The sequence below is a fragment of the Oncorhynchus nerka genome, linkage group LG27, assembly GCF_034236695.1.
Source record: "Oncorhynchus nerka isolate Pitt River linkage group LG27, Oner_Uvic_2.0, whole genome shotgun sequence".
In the NCBI taxonomy this organism is placed as follows: Eukaryota; Metazoa; Chordata; class Actinopteri; order Salmoniformes; family Salmonidae; genus Oncorhynchus; species Oncorhynchus nerka.
Genome location: NC_088422.1, coordinates 7,591,965 through 7,612,529, shown reverse-complemented (window position 1 = coordinate 7,612,529; position 20,565 = coordinate 7,591,965). Strand labels below are relative to the sequence as shown.

The 20,565-nt window shown below is 38.9% G+C and overlaps 1 protein-coding gene across 1 annotated transcript in view; it reads left to right on the top strand.

Annotated features, from left to right (window-relative positions):
* Nucleotides 1-20,565, top strand: part of LOC115127105 (extracellular matrix organizing protein FRAS1-like) — a 521,989-nt gene that overhangs the window by 202,689 nt on the left and 298,735 nt on the right. The window contains 1 exon segment of the mRNA XM_065011350.1: nt 18,974-19,108. Coding sequence (XP_064867422.1) covers nt 18,974-19,108 — 135 coding nt within the window.

The following is a 20,565-nucleotide window of genomic DNA, read 5'->3' as shown; positions in this document are numbered from 1 at the left end:
ATACTGTAGCTGTAGGAGTAATAACATACTGTAGCTGTAGGAGTAATAACATACTGTAGGAGTAATAACATACTGTAGCAGTAATAACATACTGTAGCAGTAATAACATACTGTAGCTGTAGGAGTAATAACATACTGTAGCTGTAGGAGTAATAACATACTGTAGCAGTAATAACATACTGTAGCAGTAATAACATACTGTAGCAGTAATAACATACTGTAGCAGTAATAACATACTGTAGCTGTAGGAGTAATAACATACTGTAGCAGTAATAACATACTGTAGCAGTAATAACATACTGTAGCAGTAATAACATACTGTAGCAGTAATAACATACTGTAATAGCTGTAGGAGTAATAACATACTGTAGGAGTAATAACATACTGTAGCAGTAATAACATACTGTAGCAGTAATAACATACTGTAGCAGTAATAACATACTGTAGGAGTAATGACATACTGTAGCAGTAATAACATACTGTAGCAGTAATAACATACTGTAGCAGTAATAACATACTGTAGCTGTAGGAGTAATAACATACTGTAGCTGTAGGAGTAATAACATACTGTAGGAGTAATAACATACTGTAGCAGTAATAACATACTGTAGCAGTAATAACATACTGTAGCTGTAGGAGTAATAACATACTGTAGCTGTAGGAGTAATAACATACTGTAGCAGTAATAACATACTGTAGCAGTAATAACATACTGTAGGAGTAATAACATACTGTAGCAGTAATAACATACTGTAGCTGTAGGAGTAATAACATACTGTAGCTGTAGGAGTAATAACATACTGTAGCAGTAATAACATACTGTAGCAGTAATAACATACTGTAGGAGTAATAACATACTGTAGCAGTAATAACATACTGTAGCTGTAGGAGTAATAACATACTGTAGCTGTAGCAGTAATAACATACTGTAGCAGTAATAACATACTGTAGGAGTAATAACATACTGTAGCAGTAATAACATACTGTAGCAGTAATAACATACTGTAGGAGTAATAACATACTGTAGCAGTAATAACATAGTAATAACATACTGTAGCAGTAATAACATACTGTAGCTGTAGGAGTAATAACATACTGTAGCAGTAATAACATACTGTAGCAGTAATAACATACTGTAGCTGTAGTAATAACATACTGGAGTAATAATAGCAGTAATAATACTGTAGGAGTAATAACATACTGTAGCAGTAATAACATACTGTAGCTGTAATAACATACTGTAGCAGTAATAACATACTGTAGGAGTAATAACATACTGTAGCAGTAATAACATACTGTAGCAGTAATAACATACTGTAGCTGTAGGAGTAATAACATACTGTAGCAGTAATAACATACTGTAGGAGTAATAACATACTGTAGCAGTAATAACATACTGTAGCAGTAATAACATACTGTAGCAGTAATAACATACTGTAGGAGTAATAACATACTGTAGGAGTAATAACATACTGTAGCTGTAGGAGTAATAACATACTGTAGCAGTAATAACATACTGTAGCAGTAATAACATACTGTAGGAGTAATAACATACTGTAGGAGTAATAACATACTGTAGGAGTAATAACATACTGTAGCTGTAGGAGTAATAACATACTGTAGGAGTAATAACATACTGTAGCTGTAGGAGTAATAACATACTGTAGCTGTAATAACATACTGTAGCTGTAGCTGTAGGAGTAATAACATACTGTAGCTGTAGCTGTAGCAGTAATAACATACTGTAGCTGTAGCTGTAGGAGTAATAACATACTGTAGCTGTAGCTGTAGGAGTAATAACATACTGTAGCTGTAGCTGTAGCAGTAATAACATACTGTAGGAGTAATAACATACTGTAGCAGTAATAACATACTGTAGCTGTAGGAGTAATAACATACTGTAGGAGTAATAACATACTGTAGCTGTAGGAGTAATAACATACTGTAGCTGTAGGAGTAATAACATACTGTAGCAGTAATAACATACTGTAGGAGTAATAACATACTGTAGCAGTAATAACATACTGTAGCTGTAGGAGTAATAACATACTGTAGCAGTAATAACATACTGTAGCAGTAATAACATACTGTAGCAGTAATAACATACTGTAGCAGTAATAACATAGCTGTAGGAGTAATAACATACTGTAGTAATAACATACTGTAGGAGTAATAACATACTGTAGCAGTAATAACATACTGTAGGAGTAATAACATACTGTAGGCAGTAATAACATACTGTAGCTGTAGTAATAGTAATAACATACTGTAGGAGTAATAACATACTGTAGCAGTAATAACATACTGTAGTAATAACATACTGTAGGAGTAATAACATACTGTAGCTGTAGGAGTAATAACATACTGTAGCTGTAGTAATAACATACTGTAGCAGTAATAACATACTGTAGGAGTAATAACATACTGTAGCTGTAGCAGTAATAACATACTGTAGCTGTAGAGTAATAACATACTGTAGCTGTAGCAGTAATAACATACTGCAGTAATATACTGTAGCAGTAATAACATACTGTAGCTGTAGGAGTAATAACATACTGGAGTAATAACATACTGTAGCAGCTGTAGCAGTAATAACATACTGTAGCTGTAATAACATACTGTAGCTGTAGAGTAATAACATACTGTAGCAGTAATAACATACTGTAGTAGGAGTAATAACATACTGTAGCTGTAGGAGTAATAACATACTGTAGCTGTAGGAGTAATAACATACTGTAGCTGTAGGAGTAATAACATACTGTAGCTGTAGGAGTAATAACATACTGTAGCAGTAATAACATACTGTAGGAGTAATAACATACTGTAGGAGTAATAACATACTGTAGCAGTAATAACATACTGTAGCTGTAGCAGTAATAACATACTGTAGCAGTAATAACATACTGTAGCTGTAATAACATACTGTAGCAGTAATAACATACTGTAGCAGTAATAACATACTGTAGCAGTAATAACATACTGTAGATGTAGCAGTAATAACATGCTGTAGCAGTAATAACATACTGTAGCAGTAATAACATACTGTAGCAGTAATAACATACTGTAGGAGTAATAACATACTGTAGCTGTAGGAGTAATAACATACTGTAGCAGTAATAACATACTGTAGCAGTAATAACATACTGTAGCAGTAATAACATACTGTAGCAGTAATAACATACTGTAGCTGTAGGAGTAATAACATACTGTAGGAGTAATAACATACTGTAGCAGTAATAACATACTGTAGCAGTAATAACATACTGTAGCAGTAATAACATACTGTAGGAGTAATAACATACTGTAGCTGTAGCAGTAATAACATACTGTAGCAGTAATAACATACTGTAGGAGTAATAACATACTGTAGGAGTAATAACATACTGTAGCTGTAATAACATACTGTAGCTGTAGCTGTAGGAGTAAAAACATACTGTAGCTGTAGCTGTAGGAGTAATAACATACTGTAGGAGTAATAACATACTGTAGCTGTAGGAGTAATAACATACTGTAGCAGTAATAACATACTGTAGCTGTAGCAGTAATAACATACTGTAGTAGTAATAACATACTGTAGGAGTAATAACATACTGTAGCAGTAATAACATACTGTAGGAGTAATAACATACTGTAGCTGTAGGAGTAATAACATACTGTAGCTGTAGGAGTAATAACATACTGTAGGAGTAATAACATACTGTAGCTGTAGGAGTAATAACATACTGTAGCTGTAGGAGTAATAACATACTGTAGCAGTAATAACATACTGTAGGAGTAATAACATACTGTAGGAGTAATAACATACTGTAGCTGTAGGAGTAATAACATACTGTAGCAGTAATAACATACTGTAGCAGTAATAACATACTGTAGCAGTAATAACATACTGTAGGAGTAATAACATACTGTAGGAGTAATAACATACTGTAGGAGTAATAACATACTGTAGCTGTAGGAGTAATAACATACTGTAGGAGTAATAACATACTGTAGCTGTAGGAGTAATAACATACTGTAGCTGTAATAACATACTGTAGCTGTAGCTGTAGGAGTAATAACATACTGTAGCTGTAGCTGTAGCAGTAATAACATACTGTAGCTGTAGCTGTAGGAGTAATAACATACTGTAGCTGTAGCTGTAGCAGTAATAACATACTGTAGGAGTAATAACATACTGTAGCAGTAATAACATACTGTAGGAGTAATAACATACTGTAGGAGTAATAACATACTGTAGCTGTAGGAGTAATAACATAATGCAGCTGTAGGAGTAATAACATACTGTAGCAGTAATAACATACTGTAGGAGTAATAACATACTGTAGCTGTAGGAGTAATAACATACTGTAGCTGTAGGAGTAATAACATACTGTAGGAGTAATAACATACTGTAGCTGTAGGAGTAATAACATACTGTAGCTGTAGGAGTAATAACATACTGTAGCAGTAATAACATACTGTAGGAGTAATAACATACTGTAGGAGTAATAACATACTGTAGGAGTAATAACATACTGTAGCTGTAGGAGTAATAACATACTGTAGCAGTAATAACATACTGTAGCAGTAATAACATACTGTAGGAGTAATAACATACTGTAGGAGTAATAACATACTGTAGCTGTAGGAGTAATAACATACTGTAGGAGTAATAACATACTGTAGCTGTAGGAGTAATAACATACTGTAGCTGTAATAGCATACTGTAGCTGTAGCTGTAGGAGTAATAACATACTGTAGCTGTAGCTGTAGCAGTAATAACATACTGTAGCTGTAGCTGTAGGAGTAATAACATACTGTAGCTGTAGCTGTAGCAGTAATAACATACTGTAGGAGTAATAACATACTGTAGCAGTAATAACATACTGTAGGAGTAATAACATACTGTAGGAGTAATAACATACTGTAGCTGTAGGAGTAATAACATACTGCAGCTGTAGGAGTAATAACATACTGTAGCAGTAATAACAAACTGTAGGAGTAATAACATACTGTAGCAGTAATAACATACTGTAGCAGTAATAACATACTGTAGCAGTAATAACATACTGTAGCAGTAATAACATACTGTAGCTGTAGGAGTAATAACATACTGTAGCTGTAATAACATACTGTAGCTGTAGGAGTAATAACATACTGTAGCTGTAGGAGTAATAATATACTGTAGGAGTAATAACATACTGTAGCAGTAATAACATACTGTAGCTGTAGCAGTAATAACATACTGTAGCTGTAGGAGTAATAACATAATGTAGCTGTAATAACATACTGTAGCAGTAATAACATACTGTAGCTGTAGGAGTAATAACATACTGTAGCTGTAGCAGTAATAACATACTGTAGCTGTAGCAGTAATAACATACTGTAGCTGTAGCAGTATAACATACTGTAGCAGTAATAACATACTGTAGGAGTAATAACATACTGTAGCAGTAATAACATACTGTAGCTGTAGGAGTAATAACATACTGTAGCAGTAATAACATACTGTAGCAGTAATAACATACTGTAGCTGTAATAACATACTGTAGCAGTAATAACATACTGTAGCAGTAATAACATACTGTAGCAGTAGGAGTAATAACATACTGTAGCAGTAATAACATACTGTAGCTGTAGGAGTAATGACATACTGTAGCTGTAGGAGTAATAACATACTGTAGCAGTAATAACATACTGTAGGAGTAATAACATACTGTAGCTGTAGGAGTAATAACATACTGTAGCAGTAATAACATACTGTAGGAGTAATAACATACTGTAGCTGTAGGAGTAATGACATACTGTAGCTGTAGGAGTAATAACATACTGTAGCAGTAATAACATACTGTAGCAGTAATAACATACTGTAGCAGTAATAACATACTGTAGCAGTAATAACATACTGTAGCTGTAGGAGTAATAACATACTGTAGCAGTAATAACATACTGTAGGAGTAATAACATACTGTAGGAGTAATAACATACTCTAGCTGTAGGAGTAATAACATACTGTAGCAGTAATAACATACTGTAGCAGTAATAACATACTGTAGCAGTAATAACATATTGTAGGAGTAATAACATACTGTAGGAGTAATAACATACTGTAGCAGTAATAACATACTGTAGCTGTAGGAGTAATAACATACTGTAGCAGTAATAACATACTGTAGCAGTAATAACATACTGTAGCAGTAATAGCATACTGTAGGAGTAATAACATACTGTAGGAGTAATAACATACTGTAGCAGTAATAACATAATGTAGCTGTAGGAGTAATAACATACTGCAGCTGTAGGAGTAATGACATACTGTAGCTGTAATAACATACTGTAGGAGTAATAACATACTGCAGCTGTAGGAGTAATAACATACTGTAGGAGTAATAACATACTGTAGCTGTAGGAGTAATAACATACTGTAGCTGTAATAACATACTGTAGCAGTAATAACATACTGTAGCAGTAATAACATACTGTAGCAGTAATAACATACTGTAGGAGTAATAACATACTGTAGCAGTAATAACATACTGTAGCTGTAATAACATACTGTAGCAGTAATAACATACTGTAGCAGTAATAACATACTGTAGCAGTAGGAGTAATAACATACTGTAGCTGTAATAACATACTGTAGCAGTAATAACATACTGTAGCAGTAATAACATACTGTAGCAGTAATAACATACTGTAGCAGTAATAACATACTGTAGGAGTAATAACATACTGTAGCTGTAGGAGTAATAACATACTGTAGCTGTAGGAGTAATAACATACTGTAGGAGTAATAACATACTGTAGCAGTAATAACATACTGTAGGAGTAATAACATACTGTAGGAGTAATAACATACTGTAGCAGTAATAACATACTGTAGGAGTAATAACATACTGTACCAGTAATAACATACTGTAGCAGTAATAACATACTGTAGCAGTAATAACAAACTGTAGCAGTAATAACATACTGTAGGAGTAATAACATACTGTAGCAGTAATAACATACTGTAGCAGTAATAACATACTGTAGCTGTAGGAGTAATAACATACTGTAGCTGTAATAACATACTGTAGGAGTAATAACATACTGTAGCAGTAGCAGTAATAACATACTGTAGCTGTAGGAGTAATAACATACTGTAGCAGTAATAACATACTGTAGCTGTAGGAGTAATAACATACTGTAGCTGTAATAACATACTGTAGCAGTAATAACATACTGTAGCAGTAATAACATACTGTAGCAGTAATAACATACTGTAGGAGTAATAACATACTGCAGCTGTAGGAGTAATAACATACTGTAGCAGTAATAACATACTGTAGCAGTAATAACATACTGTAGCAGTAATAACATACTGTAGGAGTAATAACATAATGTAGCAGTAATAACATACTGTAGCTGTAGGAGTAATAACATACTGCAGCTGTAGGAGTAATGACATACTGTAGCTGTAATAACATACTGTAGGAGTAATAACATACTGTAGCTGTAGGAGTAATAACATACTGTAGCAGTAATAACATACTGTAGCAGTAATAACATACTGTAGCAGTAATAACATACTGTAGGAGTAATAACATAATGTAGCAGTAATAACATACTGTAGCTGTAGGAGTAATAACATACTGCAGCTGTAGGAGTAATGACATACTGTAACTGTACTTCCTCAGTGGTAGGGAGGCGAGCAGGCCAGAGGCTGATGAACGCAGTGCCCTTGTTTGGGTGTAGGGCCTGATCAGAGCCTGGAGGTACTGAGGTGCCGTTCCCCTCACAGCTCCGTAGGCAAGCACCATGGTCTTGTAGCGGATGCGAGCTTCAACTGGAAGCCAGTGGAGAGAGCGGAGGAGCGGGGTGACGTGAGAGAACTTGGGAAGGTTGAACACCAGACGGGCTGCGGCGTTCTGGATGAGTTGTAGGGGTTTAATGGCACAGGCAGGGAGCCCAGCCAACAGCGAGTTGCAGTAATCCAGACGGGAGATGACAAGTGCCTGGATTAGGACCTGCGCTGCTTCCTGTGTGAGGCAGGGTCGTACTCTGCGGATGTTGTAGAGCATGAACCTACAAGAACGGGCCACCGCCTTGATGTTAGTTGAGAACGACAGGGTGTTGTCCAGGATCACGCCAAGGTTCTTAGCGCTCTGGGAGGAGGACACAATGGAGTTGTCAACCGTGATGGCGAGATCATGGAATGGGCAGTCCTTCCCGGGAGGAAGAGCAGCTCCGTCTTGCCGAGGTTCAGCTTGAGGTGGTGATCCGTCATCCACACTGATATGTCTGCCAGACATGCAGAGATGCGATTCGCCACCTGGTCATCAGAAGGGGAAAGGAGAAGATTAATTGTGTGTCGTCTGCATAGCAATGATAGGAGAGACCATGTGAGGTTATGACAGAGCCAAGTGACTTGGTGTATAGCGAGAATAGGAGAGGGCCTAGAACAGAGCCCTGGGGACGCCAGTGGTGAGAGCGCGTGGTGAGGAGACAGATTCTCGCCACGCCACCTGGTAGGAGCGACCTGTCAGGTAGGACGCAATCAAGCGTGGGCCGCGCCGGAGATGCCCAACTCGGAGAGGGTGGAGAGGAGGATCTGATGGTTCACAGTATCGAAGGCAGCCGATAGGTCTAGAAGGATGAGAGCAGAGGAGAGAGAGTTAGCTTTAGCAGTGCGGAGGGCCTCCGTGATACAGAGAAGAGCAGTCTCAGTTGAATGACTAGTCTTGAAACCTGACTGATTTGGATCAAGAAGGTCATTCTGAGAGAGATAGAGGGAGAGCTGGCCAAGGACGGCACGTTCAAGAGTTTTGGAGAGAAAAGAAAGAAGGGATACTGGTCTGTAGTTGTTGACATCGGAGGGATCGAGTGTAGGTTTTTTCAGAAGGGGTGCAACTCTCGCTCTCTTGAAGACAGAAGGGACGTAGCCAGCGGTCAGGGATGAGTTGATGAGCGAGGTGAGGTAAGGGAGAAGGTCTCCGGAAATGGTCTGGAGAAGAGAGGAGGGAATAGGGTCAAGCGGGCAGGTTGTTGGGCGGCCGGCCGTCACAAGACGCGAGATTTCATCTGGAGAGAGAGGGGAGAAAGAGGTCAGAGCACAGGGTAGGGCAGTGTGAGCAGAACCAGCGGTGTCATTGACTTAGCAAACGAGGATCGGATGTCGTCGACCTTCTTTTCAAAATGGTTGACGAAGTCATCTGCAGAGAGGGAGGAGGGGGAGGGGGAGGAGGATTCAGGAGGGAGGAGAAGGTGGCAAAGAGCTTCCTAGGGTTAGAGGCAGATGCTTGGAATTTAGAGTGGTAGAAAGTGGCTTTAGCAGCAGAGACAGAAGAGGAAAATGTAGAGAGGAGGGAGTGAAAGGATGCCAGGTCCGCAGGGAGGCGAGTTTTCCCTCATTTCCGCTCGGCTGCCCGGAGCCCTGTTCTGTGAGCTCGCAATGAGTCGTCGAGCCACGGAGCAGGAGGGGAGGACCGAGCCGGCCTGGAGGATAGGGGACATAGAGAATCAAGGGATGCAGAAAGGGAGGAGAGGAGGGTTGAGGAGGCAGAATCAGGAGAAGGAGGTTGGAGAAGGTTTGAGCAGAGGGAAGAGATGATAGGATGGAAGAGGAGAGAGTAGCGGGGGAGAGAGAGCGAAGATTGGGACGGCGCAATACCATCCGAGTAGGGGCAGTGTGGGAAGTGTTGGATGAGAGCAAGAGGGAAAAGGATACAAGGTAGTGGTCGGAGACTTGGAGGGGAGTTGCAGTGAGGTTAGTGGAAGAACAGCATCTAGTAAAGATGAGGTTGAGCGTATTGCCTGCCTTGTGAGTAGAGGGGGAAGGTGAGAGGGTGAGGTCAAAAGAGGAGAGGAGTGGAAAGAAGGAGGCAGAGAGGAATGAGTCAAAGGTAGACGTGGGGAGGTTAAAGTCGCCCAGAACTGTGAGAGGTGAGCCGTCCTCAGGAAAGGAGCTTATCAAGGCATCAAGCTCATTGATGAACTCTCCGAGGGAACCTGGAGGGCGATAAATGATAAGGATGTTAAGCTTGAAAGGGCTGGTAACTGTGACAGCATGGAATTCAAAGGAGGCGATAGACAGATGGGTAAGGGGAGAAAGAGAGAATGACCACTTGGGAGAGATGAGGATCCCGGTGCCACCACCCCGCTGACCAGAAGCTCTCGGGGTGTGCGAGAACACGTGGGCGGACGAAGAGAGAGCAGTAGGAGTAGCAGTGTTATCTGTGGTGATCCATGTTTCCGTCAGTGCCAAGAAGTCGAGGGACTGGAGGGAGGCATAGGCTGAGATGAACTCTGCCTTGTTGGCCGCAGATCGGCAGTTCCAGAGGCTACCGGAGACCTGGAACTCCACGTGGGTCGTGCGCGCTGGGACCACCAGATTAGAGTGGCCGCGGCCACGCGGTGTGGAGCGTTTGTATGGTCTGTGCAGAGAGGAGAGAACAGGGATAGACAGACACATAGTTGACAGGCTACAGAAGAGGCTACGCTAATGCAAAGGAGATTGGAATGACAAGTGGACTACACGTCTCGAATGTTCAGAAAGTTAAGCTTACGTAGCAGGAATCTTATTGACTAAAATAATTCAAATGATACAGTACTGCTGAAGTAGGCTAGCTGGCAGTGGCTGCGTTGTTGTTGTTCTATCTCTCTATAATGCTGTTTCTTGTATTATGGTCTCTTGTTTCTTTAGAGGTTTCACTTTGTTGTCCTTTTTCTTTTCCTTTTTCTTCTGTCCTTATTTTGTCTTCCTTTCTTCTGTTAACTAGATATTTTTTGTTGTTATTATTTGTAAGCTAGCTAGCTTCTTCCAGGAGAGTCCCTAGCAACTGCTTAGCAACAAGTAAACAATTCAGCTAGCAATTCAGCTAGCTAAGATAACTGTACAATTTTATGAAAAATAGTTACTTCTTCAAAAGCCTGTCTTTTTGGTTTGTTCCTTGTTTTGTCTTCTATTGAGTCTTGCAGTTTTCTCTTGATTTTTTCGATGTACTTCACTCTAAAAAACCATTTAAATCTCAATATATACAGGAGCTCATTTTTCAGCAGCTGCTCAATAACATACTGTAGGAGTAATAACATACTGTAGCAGTAATAACATACTGTAGCTGTAATAACATACTGTAGCAGTAATAACATACTGTAGCAGTAATAACATACTGTAGCTGTAATAACATACTGTAGCAGTAATAACATACTGTAGCAGTAGGAGTAATAACATACTGTAGCAGTAATAACATACTGTAGCTGTAGGAGTAATAACATACTGTAGGAGTAATAACATACTGTAGCAGTAATAACATACTGTAGCTGTAGGAGTAATAACATACTGTAGCAGTAATAACATACTGTAGCAGTAATAACATACTGTAGCTGTAATAACATACTGTAGCAGTAATAACATACTGTAGCAGTAATAACACACTGTAGCTGTAGGAGTAATAACATACTGCAGCTGTAGGAGTAATGACATACTGTAGCTGTAGGAGTAATAACATACTGCAGCTGTAGGAGTAATAACATACTGTAGCAGTAATAACATACTGTAGGAGTAATAACATACTGTAGCAGTAATAACATACTGTAGCAGTAATAACACACTGTAGCTGTAGGAGTAATAACATACTGCAGCTGTAGGTGTAATGACATACTGTAGCTGTAGGAGTAATAACATACTGTAGCAGTAATAACATACTGTAGCAGTAATAACATACTGTAGGAGTAATAACATACTGTAGCTGTAGGAGTAATAACATACTGTAGCAGTAATAACATACTGTAGCAGTATTAACATACTGTAGCAGTAATAACACACTGTAGCTGTAGGAGTAATAACATACTGCAGCTGTAGGAGTAATGACATACTGTAGCAGTAATAACATACTGTAGCTGTAGGAGTAATAACATACTGTAGCTGTAGGAGTAATAACATACTGCAGCTGTAGGAGTAATGACATACTGTAGCAGTAATAACATACTGTAGCTGTAGGAGTAATAACATACTGTAGCTGTAGGAGTAATAACATACTGTAGCTGTAATAACATACTGTAGCTGTAATAACATACTGTAGCTGTAATAACATACTGTAGCTGTAGGAGTAATAACATACTGCAGCTGTAGGAGTTATGACATACTGTAGCTGTAGGAGTAATAACATACTGTAGGAGTAATAACATACTGTAGCTGTAGGAGTAATAACATACTGTAGCTTTAGGAGTAATAACAGACTGTAGCTGTAGCTGTAATAACACACTGTAGCTGTAGCAGTCATAACATACTGTAGCAGTAATAACATACTGTAGCAGTAATAACATACTGTAGCAGTAATAACATACTGTAGCTGTAGGAGTAATAACATACTGTAGGAGTAATAACATACTGTAGCTGTAGGAGTAATACCATACTGTAGCTGTAGGAGTAATAACATACTGTAGCAGTCATAACATACTGTAGCTGTAGGAGTAATAACATACTGTAGCAGTAATAACATACTGTAGCTGTAGGAGTAATAACATACTGTAGCTGTAGGAGTAATAACATACTGTAGCAGTCATAACATACTGTAGCTGTAGGAGTAATAACATACTGTAGCTGTAGGAGTAATAACATACTGTAGCAGTAATAACATACTGTAGGAGTAATAACATACTGTAGGAGTAATAACATACTGTAGGAGTAATAACATACTGTAGCAGTAATAACACACTGTAGCTGTAGGAGTAATAACATAATGTAGCTGTAGGAGTAATAACATACTGTAGCAGTCATAACATACTGTAGCTGTAGGAGTAATAACATACTGTAGCAGTAATAACATACTGTAGCTGTAATAACATACTGTAGGAGTAATAACATACTGTAGCAGTAATAACATACTGTAGCTGTAGCAGTAATAACATACTGTAGCAGTAATAACATACTGTAGGAGTAATAACATACTGTAGCTGTAATAACATACTGTAGCAGTAATAACATACTGTAGCTGTAGGAGTAATAACATACTGTAGGAGTAATAACATACTGTAGCAGTAATAACATACTGTAGGAGTAATAACATACTGTAGCAGTAATAACATACTGTAGCAGTAATAACATACTGTAGCTGTAGGAGTAATAACATACTGTAGGAGTAATAACATACTGTAGCTGTAATAACATACTGTAGCAGTAATAACATACTGTAGCAGTAATAACATACTGTAGCAGTAATAACAGACTGTAGGAGTAATAACAGACTGTAGCTTTAGGAGTAGTAATACACTGTAGCTGTAGGAGTAATAACATACTGTAGCAGTAATAACATAATGTAGCAGTAATAACATACTGTAGCTGTAGGAGTAATAACATACTGTAGGAGTAATAACATACTGTAGCAGTAATAACATACTGTAGCAGTAATAACATACTGTAGCAGTAATAACATACTGTAGCAGTAGCAGTAATATATACAGGTACATATATATATACAGGGTACATATATGTACAGGGTACATATATATACATGGTACATATATACAGGGTACATATATACAGGGTATATATATATATATATATATATATATATATATATATATATATGGACAGGGTACATATATATATACAGGGTACATATATATACAGGGTACATATATATATATACAGGGTACATATATATACAGGGTATGGACAGATATATACAGGGTACATATATATACAGGGTATGGACAGATATATACAGGGTACATATATATACAGGGTACATATATATACAGGGTACATATATATGCATGGTACATATATACAGGGTACATATATATACAGGGTACATATATATTTATATATATATATATATATATATATATATATACAGGGTATATATATATAGGGTACATATATATACAGGGTACATATATATATATATACAGGGTACATATATATATATACAGGGTACATATATATATACACAGGGTATGGACAGATATATACAGGGTATGGACAGATATATACAGGGTATGGACAGATATATACAGGGTATGGACAGATATATACAGGGTACATATATACACAGGGTACATATATATACAGGGTATGGACAGATATATACAGGGTACATATATATACAGAGTATGGACATATATATACAGGGTACATATATATACAGGGTACATATATATACAGGGTACATATATATACAGGGTACCTATATATACAGGGTACATATATATACAGGGTACATATATATACAGGGTACCTATATATACAGGGTACCTATATATACAGGGTATATATATATATACAGGGTACATATATATACAGGGTACCTATATATACAGGGTACCTATATATACAGGGTACCTATATATACAGGGTACATATTTACTATATATGTACAGGGTACATATATATACAGGGTACATATATATACAGGGTACCTATATATACAGGGTACCTATATATACAGGGTACCTATATATACAGGGTACCTATATATACAGGGTACATATATATACAGGGTACCTATATATACAGGGTACCTATATATACAGGGTATGGGAAGGAAATTCAGTCTACAATCTGGATCTTCACAAACATTCAAGTCCTTCCTGGGAGAAAAATTCAATAACCTGCCCTAAAACGAAGGTTATGGGAAGGAAATTCAGTCTATCATCCAGATTCAATAACCTGCCCTAAAACGAAGGTGAACAGCAATCAACAGGAAGACAAATACCAAAAGATACCGTGTAGTAGCACATATGAGATTGGCAATATCTCCTTAGCAGTAGCAACCCCCCCCAAAAAAAGTAATCTCGTTGAATTTTTCCCAGTGATTCAATGCTCTGTAGCCCCACCAGGAAGTAGATCCAGTCTCACTATATTATCCACTGTTCATTAATTGGCGTAGTGTCATCACTGTATTCATTTCCTGGGTACGGTTTTCCCAGTGATTCAATGCTCTGTAGCCCCACCAGGAAGTAGATCCAGTCTCACTACATTATCCACTGTTCATTAATTGGCGTAGTGTCATCACTGTATTCATTTCCTGGATACGGTTTTCCCAAAAGCATCTTTAGGTTTTTAAGGTCATCGTTGTGATAGGGGATCCTTTGGGAATCCAGGTTCTGGACCATGACAATAAGAACAAAGAACAATACTCAGAGGTTAATATTAATATTGTTTCTTGTATTCACTTGAAGCGGTGTCCTCATTGTTATCTTATGCTGAGGGCATCATTATAGCCAAAGGCTATGCTGCGTGATTGTGAATGGATGGGTACACCTGACTATTGAGCCAGACGTATTCAGGTTAGCCTTGATCTATTGGCTTGTCCCCTTGTGTGTTAGTATATTTTTTAATGTGATTCTCACAGAAGTCTTGAGCCTCCTCCTTGGCAGTGGAGAAGGAGTGTGTTGTGTGTGTTCTGGAAGGTCAGGATGAGATTTGCCGGTGGTGCATGAGGCAGCATCTCAGATTTAGATTGCGTAGCTCTCACCTCGTTGTAGATCTCTCTCTGTTTTAACAGTTCTCAGATCTGGGTAGATACTGATCTTCTTCTCTGCAAAGGTCAGAGCCTTCCCCGATAACGATTCAAGGCGAACAATTCAAGGTGATGGATTGCCCCCCTTCTAATTTAGCCTGCGCTGTCACCAGATTATGGAGTCGTACCTCTGTCCCGTTGGCCTGCCTTCTCCAGACTTCCCACTTTAAGTTGAAAAGGTTTCCGCTTTAGGAGTGAGAAATGCGAGTGATTCATTCAACGGCAGAGGTGATCTCCTCACGAACAATCTCTGGGATAGTAAGCAGCCAGTTCTTTCTCTTGTCTGGTGTTGACAGGTGCCATGTTCCCACAGGTGAATTGTGAACGGACAGACTGTGCTATCTGAAATAGACCTGCTCGTTTTTTCTTGTCATACAATGAATCTTCCACACCTTAATATGGTGTTTACAATTCATCATTTTAGAAAACAAGTCAGTTAATTACTATTCATTTTGCAAAAGAAAGCCACGATAAGGCCACGTTGTTCAGTGCATGCCACCGGAATCGGAAGCCTCTTGACCTCATGATAACATAGGTCATAGGTCATACTATCAGCATCGTGTCCTGATATTTACATCCTGTCAGCATCATGTCCTGGTATGTAACATCCTGTCAGCATCATGTCCTGGTATGTAACATCCTGTCAGCATCATGTCCTGGTATGTAACATCCTGTCAGCATCATGTCCTGGTATGTAACATCCTGTCAGCATCATGTCCTGGTATGTAACATCCTGTCAGCATCATGTCCTGGTATGTAACATCCTGTCAGCATCATGTCCTGGTATGTAACATCCTGTCAGCATCATGTCCTGAGGCTGTAAACCTGCCTAAAGTTATCAGTGGGAGATAAAGCTACTAGAGTTATCAGCATAGTGGTTAGCAGTGGTTAGCAGTGGTTAGTAGTGGTTAGTAGTGGTTAGTAGTGGATAGTAGGGGTTAGTAGTGGTTAGTAGTGGTTAATAGTGGATAGTAGGGGTTAGTAGTGGTTAGTAGTGGTTAGTAGTGGATAGTAGTGGTTAGTAGTGGATAGTAGTGGATAGTAGTGGTTAGTAGTGGATAGTAGTGGTTAGTAGTGGATATTAGTGGATAGTAGTGGTTAGTAGTTGTTAGTTGTGTTTATTAGTGGTTAGTAGTGGTTAGTAGTGGATAGTAGGGGTTAGTAGTGGATAGTAGTGGTTAGTAGTGGTTAGTAGTGGATAGTAGTGGTTAGTAGTTGTTAGTTGTGGATAGTTGTGTTTATTAGTGGTTAGTAGTGGATAGTAGTGGATAGTAGTGGTTAGTAGTGGATAGTAGTGGTTAGTAGAGGATAGTAGTGGTTAGTAGTGGTTAGTAGTGGATATTAGTGGATCGTAGTGGATAGTAGTGGTTAGTAGTGGATAGTAGTGGTTAGTTGTGGATAGTTGTGTTTATTAGTGGTTAGTAGTGGTTAGTAGTGGATAGTAGTGGTTAGTAGTGGATAGTAGTGGATAGTAGTGGTTAGTAGTGGATAGTAGTGGTTAGTAGTGGTTAGTAGTGGATATTAGTGGTTCGTAGTGGATAGTAGTGGGTAGTAGTGTTTAGTAGTGGATAGTAGTGGATAGTAGTGGTTAGTAGTGGTCAGTAGTGGTTAGTAGTGGATAGTAGTGGTTAGTAGTGGTTAGTAGTGGTCAGTAGTGGTTAGTAGTGGTTAGTAGTGGTTAGTAGTGGATAGTAGTGGTTAGTAGTGGTTAGTAGTGGATAGTAGTGGTTAGTAGTGGTTAGTAGGGGTTAGTAGTGGTTAGTAGTGGTTAATAGTGGATAGTAGGGGTTAGTAGTGGTTAGTAGTGGTTAGTAGTGGATAGTAGTGGATAGTAGTGGTTAGTAGTGGTTAGTAGTGGATAGTAGGGGTTAGTAGTGGTTAGTAGTGGTTAATAGTGGATAGTAGGGGTTAGTAGTGGTTAGTAGTGGTTAGTAGTGGATAGTAGTGGTTAGTAGTGGATAGTAGTGGATAGTAGTGGTTAGTAGTGGTTAGTAGTGGTTAGTAGTGGATAGTAGTGGTTAGTAGTTGTTAGTTGTGGATAGTTGTGTTTATTAGTGGTTAGTAGTGGTTAGTAGTGGATAGTAGGGGTTAGTAGTGGATAGTAGTGGTTAGTAGTGGTTAGTAGTGGATATTAGTGGATAGTAGTGGTTAGTAGTTGTTAGTTGTGGATAGTTGTGTTTATTAGTGGTTAGTAGTGGATAGTAGTGGATAGTAGTGGTTAGTAGTGGATAGTAGTGGTTAGTAATGGTTAGTAGTGGATATTAGTGGTTCGTAGTGGATAGTAGTGGTTAGTAGTGGATAGTAGTGGTTAGTTGTGGATAGTTGTGTTTATTAGTGGTTAGTAGTGGTTAGTAGCGGATAGTAGTGGTTAGTAGTGGATAGTAGTGGTTAGTAGTGGTTAGTAGTGGATATTAGTGGTTCGTAGTGGATAGTAGTGGGTAGTAGTGGTTAGTAGTGGTTAGTAGTGGTCAGTAGTGGTTAGTAGTGGTTAGTAGTGGATAGTAGTGGATAGTAGTGGTTAGTAGCCATAACACAGAGGTCAAGAGAAGACATGCTCAGCCATCAGGGGTTTAGAGGTGTGTCCATTTTATTGCATAGGTGAAAAGTGTAGAGAGATGGTTAGTGAGAGAGATCAAGAGAAAGACACAGAGAGTGAGACACACAGAGCGAGACACGCGGAGATTGAGACACACAGAGAGTGAGACACACAACGAATGAGACATAGAGAGGGTTAAAGACAGACACAGAGAAAGGGAGACAGAGAGAGCGTGAGGCAGAGAGAGAGTGAGATGTAGAAAGAGTCAGGCAGAGAGAGTGAGACATAGAGAGAGCGAGGCAGAGAGAATGTGAGGCAGAGAGAGAGAGTGAGGCAGATAGAGCGTGAGGCAGAGAGAGTGAGGCAGAGAGAGAGAGCAGTAGAAAAGAGAGGTATAAAGAGTGTGGGGATCAAGCCATCACTTGAAAAGTACCTAATCATGGCCCTTAGGATCAAAATGTTCCGGAATGATAATGGATGAGAATGGAATCCCTGGTAACGGAGAACGTTCCAATTGGGTTTTCAACTTGGTTTAGCAGCTTACCTTAGTGTGAGAACAGGAGACGTCCTCAGTGTTCTGGTCCATGTTGTCAGAGTCAACTGCAGATCCTGTGTGGCTCAGTTGGTAGAACACGGTGTTGGCAACACCAGTGTTGTGGGTTTTATGCCCACAGGGGGACCCGTATGAAAATGTATGCACTCTAATGTAAATATAAATTCAGATAGGAAAGTTGGGAGAAACGTAGTTTAGAGTTGTTGGCGTGTGCTTTCACGAAATCAGCTGATAAGGGGGTTGGAGATGAAAGGTATTGACATTCAGGAACACTCACGTACAGTAAATGACATGATAGGGAATTGTGTATATGAACTAAGAATGTGGTATGTTTATGAGGATTAATTCACTTTTTCTCTCTATTCCCTCCCTCCCTCCCTTCTCTCTCTCCCTCTGCAGCCTGCCAGTCGTCCTGTGCCACCTGTGAGAATGACTTTGAGTGCTCGTCCTGTGGGGGGTCCTTGCTATTAAACAACAGGCACTGCGTGGCCACCTGTGACCCGGGGTCCTACCAGGACCCGACTCAGTGCCTGCGTGAGTATCTTTTTATCGTTCGTAGCCTCACTAGAGAACAAGAGAAAGAAAGAGAAAGAGAGAGGGAAAGTCAAAAGAGAGAGAGAGAGAGAGACAGAAAGAGAGAGCAAGATTTTAGAGAGAGAGAGAAATAGACAATTTGCTCTTTATGGAGAGATGAACCCGGATAAGGGTCCCCTAAGAAATTTGGTCCTGGGGCTCTGTTTACAAACACAAACAGACCCCACAGAGCCCCAGAACAGCAACACACTTAAAACCCAACCAAATCATGAGAAAACAGAAATCGGAGTAAAATTCATGAACGCACCCTGTCGACAGTTGTCGTAGTAACATCATGAACATTCTATGGAAATGGTTACTTGCATAGTGAAGTCTTTTGTTTAGACATGTACATGTAGCTAGCTAGCTAAACAATGAACCATAATACCAACTCATAATGTTACTACCCTGGATGAATCTGCAGGTAGCTAGCTAGCTAAACAATGAACCATAATACCAACTCATAATGTTACTACCCTGGATGAATCTGCAGGTAGCTAGCTAGCTAAACAATGAACTATAATACCAACTCATAATGTTACTACCCTGGATGAATCTGCAGGTAGCTAGCTAGCTAAACAATGAACCATAATACCAACTCATAATGTTACTACCCTGGATGAATCTGCAGGTAGTTAGCTAGCTAAACAATGAACCATAATACCAACTCATAATGTTACTACCCTGGATGAATCTGCAGGTAGCTAGCTAGCTAAACAATGAACCATAATACCAACTCATAATGTTACTACCCTGGATGAATCTGCAGGTAGCTGACCAACTAGTTTCAATTTTAGCTAGCTAGCTAACACTAGTCTATAACTAGCAATGCAAATGACTCTGAGAAACGAATAAAATTACTACACAGATCATACACGTAATGTTATCTAGCAAGCCAGCTAGCTAACATTAGCCAGCTAGCTAACATTAGCCAGCTAGCTAACATTAGCCAGCTAGCTAACGTTAGCTAGCTAGCTAAAAAGTATACTTTTAACTTGAAATGAAAATGACTTTCTGACTAAATTAGAAACGTGTAATATCTGAAAATGTAGCTAGCGAGACTATCTTACAAGTATACATGGATGGACACTTCTCCTACTCTGTCACGGATGCTGTTGTTGCCCTTAGTTTGAAGATGTCACCGGGAGACAGGTGTTTTATACAACAGCCTTGTGTGTGTTCTCTTTTCGACTCCCTCTGCATATTTGCAATCAAACGGCAGAATTTTCTCCACATCTTTAGCCATCATACTCTAATTCCACTGAAATCCGGTCTTCCAGGAAGTGGAGAACAACACTTCTGTACTTCTTCTACCTGATATCTTTAAAAGAAAAGCTGCGTATTACCTGACCAGCTCATGTTATAGACAGAAGCCATGCTACATGGCAGACCAATCCGAAATCATCTCCCGGCATGTC